General features: G+C 37.9%; 2 protein-coding genes across 2 annotated transcripts; one reads left to right on the top strand and one right to left on the bottom strand.

Moving 5' to 3' along the window:
• Positions 1–553: 553 nt before the first annotated feature.
• LOC113286716 (probable glucan 1,3-beta-glucosidase A) lies at positions 554–3,884 on the top strand. Its single transcript, XM_026535313.1, has 10 exons — positions 554–689; positions 1,167–1,291; positions 1,385–1,507; positions 1,601–1,786; positions 1,880–2,041; positions 2,313–2,482; positions 2,566–2,718; positions 2,832–3,184; positions 3,336–3,514; positions 3,633–3,884. Exons 1-9 carry the CDS (start codon positions 626–628, stop codon positions 3,512–3,514), a joined length of 1,515 nt encoding a protein of 504 aa, XP_026391098.1. The 5' UTR covers positions 554–625; the 3' UTR covers positions 3,633–3,884.
• A 6,839-nt stretch (positions 3,885–10,723) lies between these two features.
• LOC113290345 lies at positions 10,724–13,969 on the bottom strand. The gene is made up of 8 exons (XM_026539957.1): positions 13,790–13,969; positions 13,604–13,730; positions 12,805–13,508; positions 12,439–12,668; positions 12,223–12,319; positions 11,652–12,145; positions 11,428–11,518; positions 10,724–11,086 (listed from the first exon to the last, which is right to left on the bottom strand). Exons 1-8 carry the CDS (start codon positions 13,967–13,969, stop codon positions 10,724–10,726), a joined length of 2,286 nt encoding a protein of 761 aa, XP_026395742.1.

Here is a 13,969-nt window from a genome sequence, read left to right as displayed (position 1 = left end):
TTACTATTTTTTTTGGCCATTTCACTCAAACTATTTTTTACTCGTCCATTTGAACCGTGATTTAAAAATATTCGGACAAATGATCCATTTTCCGTTTTGGAATTGCATATCGAATGTATAATTACATGACAATTGTGTTAGGAAAAATAAAACGAAATAAGATTAAGTATGCATTTGCAAAGTTGCATAATCCACAAGATTGATGGCCCTCATAATTTTGACCGTTATAGGAGCCTCTCAAATTGAGACGATGGAAATCCAGTCGTTCCCATTGCTTTCCCATTTTAGTCCAAACACTGGCTCCTTTTAGGACCAGCTAAATGTTGTTAGATTCCCCGAGGCTGCTGCTGGGTGCTGTGGTCCATCTTTATAGTGGGACTTGTCCGGGAGAAAGTCAAAATATGAGGCTGAGACATTTTTGAGTTACTAGTCAAAAGTCTTTAATTTATTTATATATATAACGGGTCAAACACTGCAGGGTGGTCCATGGGTACAATCGCACTACTTTTCGTCTGAATATAAGCTCTTTCTCAATGATGTGTTGTTTCTTATTGAAAAGAACTTCAGCTTCTTCTTCTTTAAGCTCTTATCCTGAATTCCTGTGTTCACTGGATTATTATTTCTCATGGAATCCGTTTCCTTCAAATGGCTTTTCCTTTCGTTTCTTTTCCTTTCTTCGGCACACTCAGGTTATATTCGGAACACCTCTTTGATTTTTTTTTTCTTTTCTTTAGTTGGTTATATCATAATAGCGAAATGACTAATTTTGCATTACCGTGACGGTTCGAAAAAGTTGGCAAATTATTAGTACACGTGACATCCACTTCAACCGAGTGGGAATAGAAAATTTAAACTAGATATGGTCTCGACTTTGGTTATTCTAATACCCGCTTGTCTCAGATTCTTATCTGGGTATCTGTTCTTAAACCGAGCACTTGCACTACTTTACACTTGCACTTCACCATTTTTAGCTTATTCTTTGAAGTTTGATCATGTATCTTGTGTTTCCTCCAATATTTCTCATGGACTCTGTTTCTTGCAAATGGCTTTTACTTATACTTCTTTGCATTCATTGGGCATAATCAACGTAATTTTTAAAAAGCGTTGTATTTATTTTCCTATTTCAAGAGTGGGTATATATTAGTGAGTTTGTTCTTTGGTTTCAGCTTTGTGCACCGTGGATGGAGTGAACGGTGGGAAAGTAAGAGGTGTGAACTTGGGTAATTGGTTGGTTATTGAAGGATGGATGAAACCTTCACTATTTGATGGCATTATCAACGAAGATATGCTTGTAAGTACTACTATTTATGGGTTTAATATGTGTGATTTTGCTTCAGTTCTTTTAGTTTTGGTGGTTGTGCATTTATCGAAGTTTATAATGCAGGACGGAGCAAAGGTTCAGTTTAAATCTCTGAGCACAAAAAAATATGTATGTGCAGAGGAGGGAGGGGATTCCGGCGTTGTCACCGTAGACAGAGAAAAAGCTAGTGGTTGGGAAACTTTCAGAGTAAGACAATCATAGACATTAAACCATAATTTTCAAGCTTCTTTTTTGAACTGTTCTAGATGTTTAAGATCATGCAACTACTCTCTGTTGCAGTTATGGAGGGTATCTCCATCGGAATATCAACTTCGTTCTTTTAAAGGGCAGTTTCTATCCTGTGCTGGTCAAGGGGCCTCTGTCACCGCAATATCGGGATTACCATCTTTAAAAGAAACGTTTACTATTGAAAGATCTGGCAATGGTCGAGTTCGTATTAAACATTCTAGCGGTATATATATACAGGTGAGATACTCTCAGAAATTTAGACTTCTCGCTTGACATTCGATCGATCATTGTAATTCACCCATATGTATCCGAAACTTTTGACATTATTAGGCATCTTCTGGAAATAATCTGAAAGCAGACTATGTTGGGACCCCAGCATTTGATGATGGTAATGCCGCCATATTCGAAATGACTTTTGATGGTGGCCGTTTGCAAGGAGAATACCAGCTGTCTAATGGGCATGGACCTGAAAAAGCAAAACAAGTGCTCACTGTAATTTTCTATTTCTTTTACTCTTTCCTTTATCTTTTTCTTTCGACAAGAAAAAGTCAAATTTCCGAAATCAGACTATCCCTTATATCTAGTAGTCAATGTTAGCATCAGCTGATTGCATTGTTTTCTTGTATATGACAAGTTATGACTTAATTAACTGTTGCTTATAGCTAGATGCATGTCAAGTGCGTTCAAACCTTTGGAGGAAAAGAGTACACGGTAACATGTGAACAATCAGATCTTTATAAGGAAAAATCTATTTGAATTGCAGGAACATAGGAACAGCTACATTACACGAGAAGACTTTCAGTTTCTTAGCCAAAATGGAATAAACACCGTGAGAATTCCTGTTGGGTGGTGGATTACCAAAGATCCCAATCCACCAGCTCCTTATGTTGGGGGAGGTTTGGCAGCTCTAGATAATGCATTCAAATGGGCACAGTGGGTCTCTCATTCCTAATTTCCTTTGGCATCCAGGTGCCTTATTATTTTTTAACGTTTGCTTACCTAAACTTGCTGTGCAGGGAGTTTGGCATGAAATGCATTATCGACCTTCACGCAGCTCCAGGCTCCCAAAATGGAATGGATCACAGTTCCAGTCGTGATGGTTTTATTGAATGGACGAAATCGGATAATATCCAGCAAAGCCTCGATGCAATCCAATTCCTAGCTGCCAAGTAAAATATGTTCATCTCTAACGTATTAGTTATCAATAACTTAAACAGTTAGCTATGCACCTTTTATTGAGTTTTTATGTGCTCCAAATGAGCATGTTATCTTTCATTTGCAGGTACGGAAGCGATCCATCTTTGGTGGGTATTGAGCTTTTGAATGAACCACATTCTCCTGAAGTTCCTTTGGATACTGTACTGAATTACTACAAAGACGGATATAACATTGTGAGGAAACATTCAGCCACAGCTTATGTAATAATGAGTCAGATGATTGGCCCTGGAGACCCAGCTGACATTTATAAGGCCAACACGGGTAAAAGCAACGTAGTATTGGACTTGCACTACTATAATCTCTACGATGATAAATTCAATAATATGAGCACACAGGAGAATATCGATTTCTTGTATAATACCAGGAAAACTCAAATGGATTCCCTAAAGTCTGCCGATGGACCATTGGTGTTTATTGGTAAGGCTTTTTCTGCAGAGTTGTACTTTGTGTTTACTGGAAGTTCTTATTTATTAAGTATTGCCTGTCAACTCAGTACAATAAAAGTAGTTTGTTCATAGGAACATTAAAATCCGAAGTCACTTAACTATTTTGTTGGAAACGAATTCAGGGGAATGGGTGAACGAATTTGGCAGAGGTGGGTCTCAAGAGGATTATCAAAACTTCGGTAGAGCACAATTGGATGTATATGGTTCAGCTTCTTTTGGATGGGCATATTGGTCATTCAAGAATGTTCAACAACATTGGTCTCTCGAGTGGAACATCAATAACAATTACCTGCAGTTATAGGTGCACATTTTGTCATTTTAGTTATTATAACCTGTAATATTATAGATTTTAATTACCTGCAGTTATAGGCCACGTAAGATCGGCTTTTGATTATGGTTTGAATTATCTGATGATGCAGGAAAATTCACCAAGTAAGGAAAGTATGAAGCAATTTTCGGCTACTCTGCATGGTTGGCGTGTAGTCACTTAAGTGTATGGTCCTGATTTGGGACACTAATGAATAAGAATAAATAAACTCTACATTGTAATCAGTTCCCTAGCAGGATTTTGTTTCCATTTGCTAATAATTGAATAACGTAAGTACTCGATATGTAACTAAGAAAAGTGATGCTTTATAGATATGATTTTATAATGATTTTCTATTATTCCATCGCATATTGAGCTTTATGATTTTGTGGCGTTCTATCATCTAACACTATTTTTTGTACAAGTCCTAAGGTAATTGTCTGTATCATGAGTAAAATTGTTATTATCGGGCTAGAATGTTGGCTGGGCCACTATTCACATGTTATCCAAGCCTACTAATAAGTCATTCAACATAGGCCACCAGCCTTTCTAGTATTACATGTAATCAATTGTTGATCAATGGTCAAAGTCAACAACGGGTCAACCGACAAAATCAAAAATCAAAGTCGACCGTCGGTTAAAGTCTGAAGCCAAGTTTCCAAGCCGTACTGCCAACCAGTTTCCAACTAAGTTGCTAGTAATGATGCCAACCAGCTTCCATCCTAGTTTCCAACGGTGCTGTCAACCAGTTTCCAGCCAAGTTGTCAACGGTCCAACCAAGTTTCAAGCGATGTTGCCAACCAGATTCTAACCTAGTTTCCAGCGGTGCTGTCAACCGGTCTCCAACCAAGTTGCCAGCGATGCTGCCAACTAGCTTCCGTCCAAGTACTTATCCAGCTGTCAACAAGCCTCCATTCAGTCTCCAGTCGAGGAAGTCTGCCAGTCAAAGATCGATAGTCGCAGTCAATATCGAAAGTCATTGCTCAAACCCACAGGCCCATGCCAGTATGGCCCGTTCCACCGATTCAGTACGAAAACCCTAGAAGAAGATTCTGGAAGTTTCTGGATGACTGGTTGACCGGTTGACCAAGTTATTTGCAGAGGAAGTTTATTTTAAAATTAGGGTTTAACCCATGTACTCAGTATTATAAATAAGGAGAGTTATAACCCTAAAATGGAGGCCGAGAGAGAAAAAAAATACACACCTGTAAATCCTAAAAGGGATCATAAATCATTGTAACCCATACATTAATAAAATATTTCTTCTTACCGGAATTCGTCCTAGATTTGATCATCGTCACCAAAATCATCGTGTTTAGTGCCTGGAAATATTTCTAGATACAAACATTGGGCCAATTAAGTGGATCTACGAGAAAAGGAATCATGTTGAAAAGTCGAGACCCTCATCATATACATCTCTCGAAACTCTTTGTCTTGCAAATTCAGATCCATTTAAATATGGAGTCTCTGGAAAATGTGCCGCACCGTCGTTACCTTTCTATTTCTCTTGAAATGGAAGCGCTATAATTAGTTTCCCAAGTATGGGAAACACTTCTAAGAGACATCTTGTACATGAAAGGATGATACGGTTAGGTGGAAACACTAATTTGTTCCTCAAGTATCGGAAATACTTCTAAGAGACGTCTGGTATATGAAAGGGTGCATGTCGGTTAGTTTCACATGGTTTTGATTGGCGGTTTCTAATAATTTTTGAAATTAGGAAACATGCATTGGTGGATAACACTTCGAAGGTTTAAGGTTCTGGAAAAAGGTGTTATGCATTACCATGGATGTTTGTGGTTGACCATTTTACACATTCAAAATGCCTGAATGAATATAGGAAAAATGAAACTCTTAATCAACAATCAGTTCTATATAGAACGACAAATAGGTGTCGTTGTGGATTCGTGATTTAAACCAAGTGTTTGATTTAAATCACATGTAAAGGTTTAGTCCATAATGAACAGTCACCATTCTTCTTACTAGAACGGAACGTGCATGTCAAGCGTCAGAGAGATGCATCTTTCCATCGAAGGACTATTGGTGTGGGTGTAAAGCGGAAAAGTTCCATGGAAGTTTTTTTTAATGGAATTTGATTACTCAGGGTTTAATGATTCTACATTGAATATAGATAACAGCTTTGTTCTTAGAGTTTGCATCCTTTGGAATATTTGGAAGATAAGAAATGACATGATATTTTCTGGGCATGTCTTCTCTGAAGACGTTATCATTCACAAGGAACTTTTGGATTTGATCTCTGCATGGAAAACAAAGCGTCTCCTCCTCTCAATATTAATATAAGCTCAGGTAATCAGTATTGGTCTCCTCCAGAAGAAAACTATGCGAAGATCAATATTGATGCTTCTTTCGTTCCAAATAATGGAGCTGCTTGCGCAATTGCTCGTGATTTTGAAGGAAGGTTTCTAGGTTGCGAAACAACTACCTTTGATGCTACGTCTTCTTTGTTGGAGGAATCCATTTGCTTGTAAAATTGGTGCCTCCCTGGCGAAGAGACTTGGTCTGCAATATGTTGTGATAGAAGGGGATGCAAAAAACGTTATTGATGTTGTTAAAGGTGTCTCGAGAGAAATTTCCTGGAGCATTCGTTCAGTGATTCTGGAAGTAAAAAGAGGTGCTTCTTGTTTTTCCTGTAATAGATTTGAAAATGTTCCTAAAAATGCTAACTTTCTGGCTCATAATTTATGTCAATATGCCATGAAAGAAAATGTAAATTTCAGGTGGAATGCTAATTCTCCACCTCTTTGTATATCTTCAAACCTCAACTTCAATGGGGTATCTAAATAAAAGTTGCGGGATGCTTTAATCCCGTCCTCTCTTCAAAAAAAAAAAAGTAATAAACTGTTGGAAGATTTCCTACTACGAACTGGTTTGAATCCATGGTCGTGATACTCTCATACGTGAACAGGAAGTTAGAAGAATGCAGCCTTGTGTCTAATTTGAAAGTTTTCTTTTTTTTTTGACGGCAAAGAGCAAAGTTTATTAAAACATTTCTACATCACTGAAGCAGTGATAAAGAAATCACAGAACAATTACATAGATGCATATATTACAGCATCCCAATTACATAAAAAGGTGGAAAGCAAAAATCCCTCAAAAATATCTGTATGTAGCGTCCAATTGAATAACAAGGACTTGATCTCCAAAATTATCCGATTAACAGGTCTACTCAAGTTACAATACAATTTGTTGTTTCTTAGGAGAACGATGCTTTTGATCTATGCACAGAGTATCCGTGTGTATGGCGGTTTCTTCGAAACTTGGGATCCAAGTGTGCAGTTTTCACCCTAGTGATGAGACCTCGACTGTCATATCCAAGGAGGCAAGGATCTATACGTATGATAATATCTATCCGTATATATGGATCACTGACATCAAAGTTCTTTGTCCAGATATGCGTTGGATTATAACGTCTGATATAGTGTCGGTTCAAATTTTGTCTAGTATTTGAACTGTGCTTAGGCAACCATTGTTAGTGCCACTTTTGATATCTGGTTCCTATAGTACCAGTATGGTTTTTAAAGTAATCCATTGGTGATTGCTAACCATATCATGAGTATTATGTTGGAAGCCCCGATTGAATTGATACTAGATGTTCTGTCACAGTACCTTGGAAAGAATTGGATAGCATCTAAATAAGTTAAGGATGACTATTTGGGTCTTTCCCGTTTCATGAAGATGATGAATCTGGACAGATGTTGTTTTTGTATAACCACTTCTTTGTGAATATATGATATCCCAACTGGTTGCCATTAATCATCGGTTGACATTAAACCCCGTGATAGAAATTGACAAATTTGGATATCTTGGAAATCCAGATTAATTTGATTTGTAAACGGCATGATCAGATTGATCCATGCATGAATTTTCTCGTATGGGATTTTGGTATTCAAAATTTTGAAAATTGAGAGCGGTTTTTTGTCGTTTCATGACATTTTAGAATGACATGAAACATGGGGGAATAGTGGAGATGGCCTGGTGTAAGAAATTAGATTGGAGTATTAAAACTGAACTAAGGCATTAGGGTCCATTTGATGATCCAGAATCTCTTTGGAGTGAATGACTGGTTAGAATTTCTGGAGAATCCATGTACCCTTAATTGTGTTGGTAATGTAAGTTCGTCACCAGGTCAGTACCGAGCCCAGCAGGAAAACACTCGGTGTTTTTGGTTTTGCGTTCACACCATAACAATAGTCCAAAGTATGGTGGAGTGATGAGAAAATTATTACCATTGTGTCAGCCATAATCAGAAACACGTTTCGAAATGGAAAAGTTCCAGTAAAATTGGAATTCGGCACACTGTCAGTTATGGGTGAATTCTTAAGCATTTGATTTAGAATTATTAGTGCAGTCCATTTTGGGATTTCAAGGAAAAGCACTTGGTAAATGTTTTTTAAATGGATGGTGCATCCAGTGAATTCTTTTGGGTGAATTGTTGATGCTTAACAAAACTGTCACCCTTAACAAACACCAGTGACATTATTTGTGGGCAAGATATGTAACACCTCACAGTCTAAAGTAATTTTTTTGGGGCGAGCTGCGTAACATTCTGTAAGTTTGGGAGCGAGTTACACAACACCTAAATACAATGTGAAATTTAACTGCTGGAAATAAAAACAAAGGGAAACCTGAACTTTTTAATCCTACAACGAGTTACAAGATTAAGAGGGGGTGAGTATACACCTTAATATTTTGATGCAATTATCGCATATAATGACGTTAATAAACTGCTACGGTCCAGTTAATCGAACTGTTGTAATCCATTTTCGAAGCAACTGCTGCACTCAGTTGGACGCAACTGATGCAGTCCAGTTTTGCTCATAATTACTGTACTCGATTGGACGCAACTGATGCAGTCCATCTTCGCTCGCAGCTCCTGCAGTCCAGCCGATCGCAGGATGTCGAAGGATCTCACCAAAGGCTGTCTTCTTTTCGCTCATAACTGCAGTATCTCATCCTATAATTGATAGCGGTTTAATCGCTACTACTACGAAGTTTGGTCGTAAATGATTGTCAGCCCGCAGATTCAAGTTTTGCTTGCAAAAACAATCGAAACGAATTCCAGATCAGTGACTGCTAGGATAGTCTATCTTTTTCAACAATTGTCACCAGTCTAGTTTGCAACTCACTTTCAACAATTGTTTTCGCATCAGTCACTACAATCCAGTTTCACTAGTAATTGATTGGGTCATCTGTCGCCTGCAACCATTCCACTATATTTTTTGGCAACTACTATGCTTCAGTATCATGCTTTCAGTTTTTGTTACAGCATTGATTAGTGCGCACCTGCTGCCCATCGATCTTCCAATCACAATAGCCTCACTTGGGGACAACTTGGTTATGATTTCTACAAACAACAAAGGCAATTGCTTATTTGCTTCACCAACAATAAATCACTCTTCGGGACGAATTTTATCACTGGATGTCAATACAAAACGGAAAACGAACTTCTTAACCCCGTAACAAGTTGGAGGTTCAGAGGGGAGATGTTTGTACCATGATTAAAATTGCCAAATATTGGTCCAGAATATTGCCTGGGACATTATTCAGTTAACATCCAAGCATATTAACAAGTCACCCAACGCAAGCCACCAGCCTACCCAGTATTACGTGAAATCAACTATTGGTCAATGGTCAAAGTTAACTGTTAGTCAATGGTCAAATTCGAACGTCGGTTAAAGGTCGAAGCCGAGTTTACAAGACGCACTGCCAACCAGTTTCCAGCCAAGTTTCCCACGGTTCTTCCAACCAGCTTCCATCCTAGTTTCCAACGGGGATGCCAACCAAGTTGCCAGCGATGCTTCCAACCAGCTTCCATCCTAGTTTCCAGCAGTGTTTCCAACTAATTTTCTGCCAAGTACTCAGCCGGCTTGTCAGCCAGCCTCCATCCAGTCTCCAGTCAAGGCATTCTGCCAGTCAAAGATCGATAGTCGTAGTCAATAGCGAAAGTCAACCTTTCCAGTCAAAGTCAAGTACGTTGGTCCAGGCCCTTGCCAGTTTGGACCGTTCCACTGATTCGGTGCAAAAATCCTAGAAAAATATTCTGGAAGTTTCTAGATGACTTGATGACCAAGTTACTTGCAGAGGAAGTTTATTTCATTATTAATGTTTAACCCATGTATTCAAAAATATAAATAGGGTAAATTATAACCCTAAAATGGATATAGGCCTGTTTTTTTCAGGGTTACAACCATAGGCCTGTTTTTTTGAAAGTTACAAATCTAGGCCGATTTTGACCGTTTTATTGAAAAAAACAGCTAATGGTGGTTATCCACCTTTTTGGCACCGTTAGTGTGTTAGAAAAAGAATTTTAAGCCCTTCGACTCATAATACTCATCGTGTTAATCTTTGAATCGCCGATTCTGCACAGGGACTCGGTGCTGACTGTGTAAACACGTGTACACTGTACAAGTCATGGATTTTTCCACGTGTCAGCAAAAATGTGGCCCTCACAGTACCCAACGGCAGGATTATCTCCAATAAAAGCATATCTTCTTCATATCTTCTTCTATGTCTCATTTTCATTCAAATGTAAAAATGGTTGGTGGTGTTCATCCTTCATCAAAATGCAGCACTAGCAGCATCAAGGTGCAGTGTGATATGTGTGACAAAGAAGACCATGAAACCAAGAGTTGTCCCTGGGTATACTCAAGGTGCAAACATGTACCTTGTAATGGAGTTAGAGCACTATTGAGATCTAAAACTGATCAAACAAATGGAAGGGCATTCTTCAAATGTTTGAATCCCACCTGCAACTACTTTGAGTGGTTTGATCTTGCTTCTTCTCCAGCTACATCACTTCAAATCAAGCTTCCAAGCCAACATAGTTGCATTGCCTGTGGAGATGAGAACCACTGTTTCAATAATTATCCATTAGACAATCACCCCTGCTTCAAACAAAACTGCAATTCAAAGTTAGAACTAAAGGTTTGTAAGAATCAACACAATCTGAATATAACATATCTGGTATGTAAGAAAAAAGGTTGTGATGCTTTCAGATGGGCTTCATATGCATTTGTAATTGAAACAAAAGAGACATTGAAAGGAAAAGTACTAGAAGTATGTAATGAGTTTAAGAAAAATCTGAAAATGTAATGAAACAGAAGTTGTAATTGAAAATTTCATAAAATGTTATGTAATAAAAACTTCCAACATACAAAATGAAACTCAATCAACATAACCAACTCAGATCTTCATATACTTCTTTTTTTTCTTCTTGATCTTTGGATCTGACAATGTGAAGTTGACATTGTTGCTAACTGTACTAACATTCTTGAAGTTCTGATTCATACATGAGGCTTGAGAAGTTCCAACTTTTTCTTTTGTCTTTCCCTTAACACCTTTTTCAGATCTTGCAACAGCTTGCTTAGATGATTCACCAACACAGCTCTGGCTATTGGATTTGGTCTTAGTTGCACCCCTTACACTGGTACTTTGACCTGCAGATGAACCATGAACAACTTTTGCAGCTTTCTTGTTCCTCTTTGATGGACCAGATTCATAAGCTATGAAAGTATCACCATCAACACAGGTTCTATCCTTTGGTACCTTTGGATTAGAACCAACTGCTCCTACAGTACAGGTCTTTTCATAATGACCTGGTTATCCTCATCTCTTGCATCTTTTACTCTTCTTTCCTGTGGGTGGAGGTTCATCATATGCTCTAATTCTCTTTCCCCTTGGTCTACCTGTTTTTCTGATGTTCACTGGAGGTTTAATCATCTCTTTCAATGCTGTATGGATAAGAAGAAGAAAACAAAGAAAGTATCATATATAAATGAAAGGCTGAAACCCTAAAGGAATCAAATATGGATATTTTATTTATTGCACAACAAATGATACTGCCAAAAGCAAGAATGGGTCAAAGACTTTTCATAGTGATAATGTACCTTTTCATAGTCTTTTGGGCCCAACAATGGGTTGAACTCTGGAGCATATGTTCTCTTGTAGCTGTCAACCCAATAATACTTGTCACAATACCTGCAACAATACCCAACATGTAAACAAAAAGAAATCAGTTAGGACAAACCAATTAAAATCAAGAAATATGCAAAGTACATTATCACTATGAAAAGTATAAAAATATTGTAGAGGGCAAAGGGACAATACTTACTCAACCCAAACAGGTCTCAATGGCTTTAGAGCACAGACAACATGCTGGCAGGAAAAACCCCTCAATTGCCATTGCAAACAGCTATAATTCCTCTTTGGAAAATCCACAACAAAGATGGCTCCATGATAACTTGTAACCTCATATACTTTCCCCCTAACAGCACTCTGTAGTTGAAAATTTGTGGTCAAGTCACACATCTTGGTAATCAGCTGCACTTCCTTTGGAACAAGGTCACCATCCTTCCATTTTGCATCTTCATTCCTCCTCTTGTTGAGAAGTCCCATCACCAGTTGTCCATACATCAAACCTAGCTTGCAGATTGGCTTGTCTCTAATCTTCTTTGCCATATTGTTGAAGGATTCTGAGAAGTTGTTTTTGATGTGCTCACATTTGCTAGTAGTTGGAAAATGAGCCCTAGACCAGGTTTCAGGCCTTTCATCCATGAGAAATCTTGCAGCCTCTATACTCTCAGCTGCCATAGCATCCATATGTTGCTGAAAATTAAAGTGAAACATTACATTAAAGTGAAACATGATAATAGTGTGATTCAAGAGAAGTAATAAAGCATTACATTGAAGTGTTTGATGTTATAACACTTGGAAACATTCCAAAGATGAGTCTGAATACTGTACCCCTTGTAGTACTTCTTAAAGTTGGCCATCAAGTGCCTGCAAAACCAATTAACAACTAAAAATTAAAACAAAATAAATGAAGTACTACAAGGGGTAATAAAAGATTAAACCAGAACAGAACAAAACTGAAAATAAATGGAAATACATGAGCTCACCTGACACATTGTCTGTGCTCAAACAAGGAAAAGTGATAATCAACAGCTTCTAAAATCCCCTTCTGCTTGTCAGAGATGAAGGTAAACTCATGATCATCACCCAGCAGCTTCTTCAAATCCTCCAAAAATATCTTCCAATTCTCTATTGTCTCATTCCTGCATACCGTTATACCTAATTGAAATAATCCATTTTGAGCATCCAGTCCTGCTATACTGCCTGGATTTGTCATCTTCAAACAGAATGACATGAATATTTTTAGGGATTGTTCCATACTAAAGTTACATAGAAACTTAAAGAAAGTGTTGTCAAACAAAGACATTGAGATAATTACAAAAATAAAAAAAAACTTAAAGAAAATGTTATACCTTGACCATTTCACAGAATGCAGGCACCAGTGAGTATCTCTTCTCATAACTTCCATGTAGTTTCTCCAACACCTTCACCCTGGCTCTCCATGCAGTATGATACCTTATATTCATTTTTCTGGCTTTATTGAACTGTGTTGCTAAGTCATCTGGACATGGTACTGGTTCATTAATTCCAAGCTCAGTCTTCATCTTCTCATAGTACCAGTCAGCTACATACTTTGGTGTTGCAAGCTTGTTCAAGTCATCTTTGTCACCATTGCAGGTGTGAGTGACGGTAAAGCCTCTAAGTGTAAAAGTCTTACCTTCACCTTTCTTGACCATGCCATAAATGTACATTGGACATTCTTGAGTACTCCAATGAATGCACTTGAGCCTCAGCTTGGTTGTGGAACTCTTAGTAGCATAAGTCTGATGTTTTTTCATGATACAATAGTTATTCACATGTGCATAAAAGAAATCTTTACTCATAAACTTACTTCCAACTATGAGGTCATTTGGATCCAATGACTCTTCATCTTCAGCTGGGAACATATCCTGATTATCTTCTTCCTTAAGGTGATCTGCATATTCCTTCTCAAACTCTGAATTGTCATGTGTAACACCACTGCACTCAACTGAAGCCTTCTCCACCCCAACATCATCATCTTCACCTTCTTGTTCCTTTTCAGACTCAGAATCCAGTAAGTCCCCATAATGGTCTTCTGCAATTAAAGTAAAAAAACAAAAACATTAGTACCCATTTGAAATAAACAATCAACAAAAATGACAAACAACAAATGTAAAGAGCCATCATTACCTTCTTTGTCATTTTCCACCTCAACTTCACCAAAGTCTGGATCCCCATCAACACTATCAGAATCACCTTCACCTTCACCTTCACTCTCACTGTCACTTCCCTTGTCAAATAAATACCCATTCTCAACCTTCTTCAAAAAAAATTGTACTCCATATCATCTTTAAGTTCTTGTTCATATCCAGGGACATTATTGATATCCTCATCAGGATGGCACTCATCTTCTTCAATATTTGGAAGTTGAACTAAAAACTCATCACTCTTCTTATATTCTTCACTCAATCTGTAAATATCTTCAAGAACACTTGCTTGTGTAGTAGCTTCAACCCAGAAATCATGATTAAACTCTTCTTCTTCTTCTTCTGCCAT

Source organism: Papaver somniferum, chromosome 6 (assembly GCF_003573695.1).
Source record: "Papaver somniferum cultivar HN1 chromosome 6, ASM357369v1, whole genome shotgun sequence".
NCBI classification, from domain to species: Eukaryota; Viridiplantae; Streptophyta; class Magnoliopsida; order Ranunculales; family Papaveraceae; genus Papaver; species Papaver somniferum.
The sequence above is the reverse complement of the archived record's forward strand: the minus strand, read 5'-3'. Positions and strand labels throughout refer to the sequence as shown.

What these genes read in the sequence shown, in the direction of transcription:
- LOC113286716 (XM_026535313.1), top strand. Translation starts at nt 626, where the DNA reads ATGGAATCCGTTTCCTTCAAATGGCTTTTCCTTTCGTTTCTTTTCCTT. An exon ending in CTAGCGGTATATATATACAG is followed by an intron (nt 1,787 to 1,879) that starts GTGAGATACTCT and finishes TGACATTATTAG; the next exon opens with GCATCTTCTGGAAATAATCT. An exon ending in AATGCATTCAAATGGGCACA is followed by an intron (nt 2,483 to 2,565) that starts GTGGGTCTCTCA and finishes CTTGCTGTGCAG; the next exon opens with GGAGTTTGGCATGAAATGCA.
- LOC113290345 (XM_026539957.1), bottom strand. Translation starts at nt 13,969, where the DNA reads ATGGCAGAAGAAGAAGAAGAAGAGTTTAATCATGATTTCTGGGTTGAA. An exon ending in CTGATGAGGATATCAATAAT is followed by an intron (nt 13,731 to 13,789) that starts GTCCCTGGATAT and finishes TTTTTGAAGAAG; the next exon opens with GTTGAGAATGGGTATTTATT. An exon ending in GCCCAAAAGACTATGAAAAG is followed by an intron (nt 11,087 to 11,427) that starts GTACATTATCAC and finishes TCTAATCCAAAG; the next exon opens with GTACCAAAGGATAGAACCTG.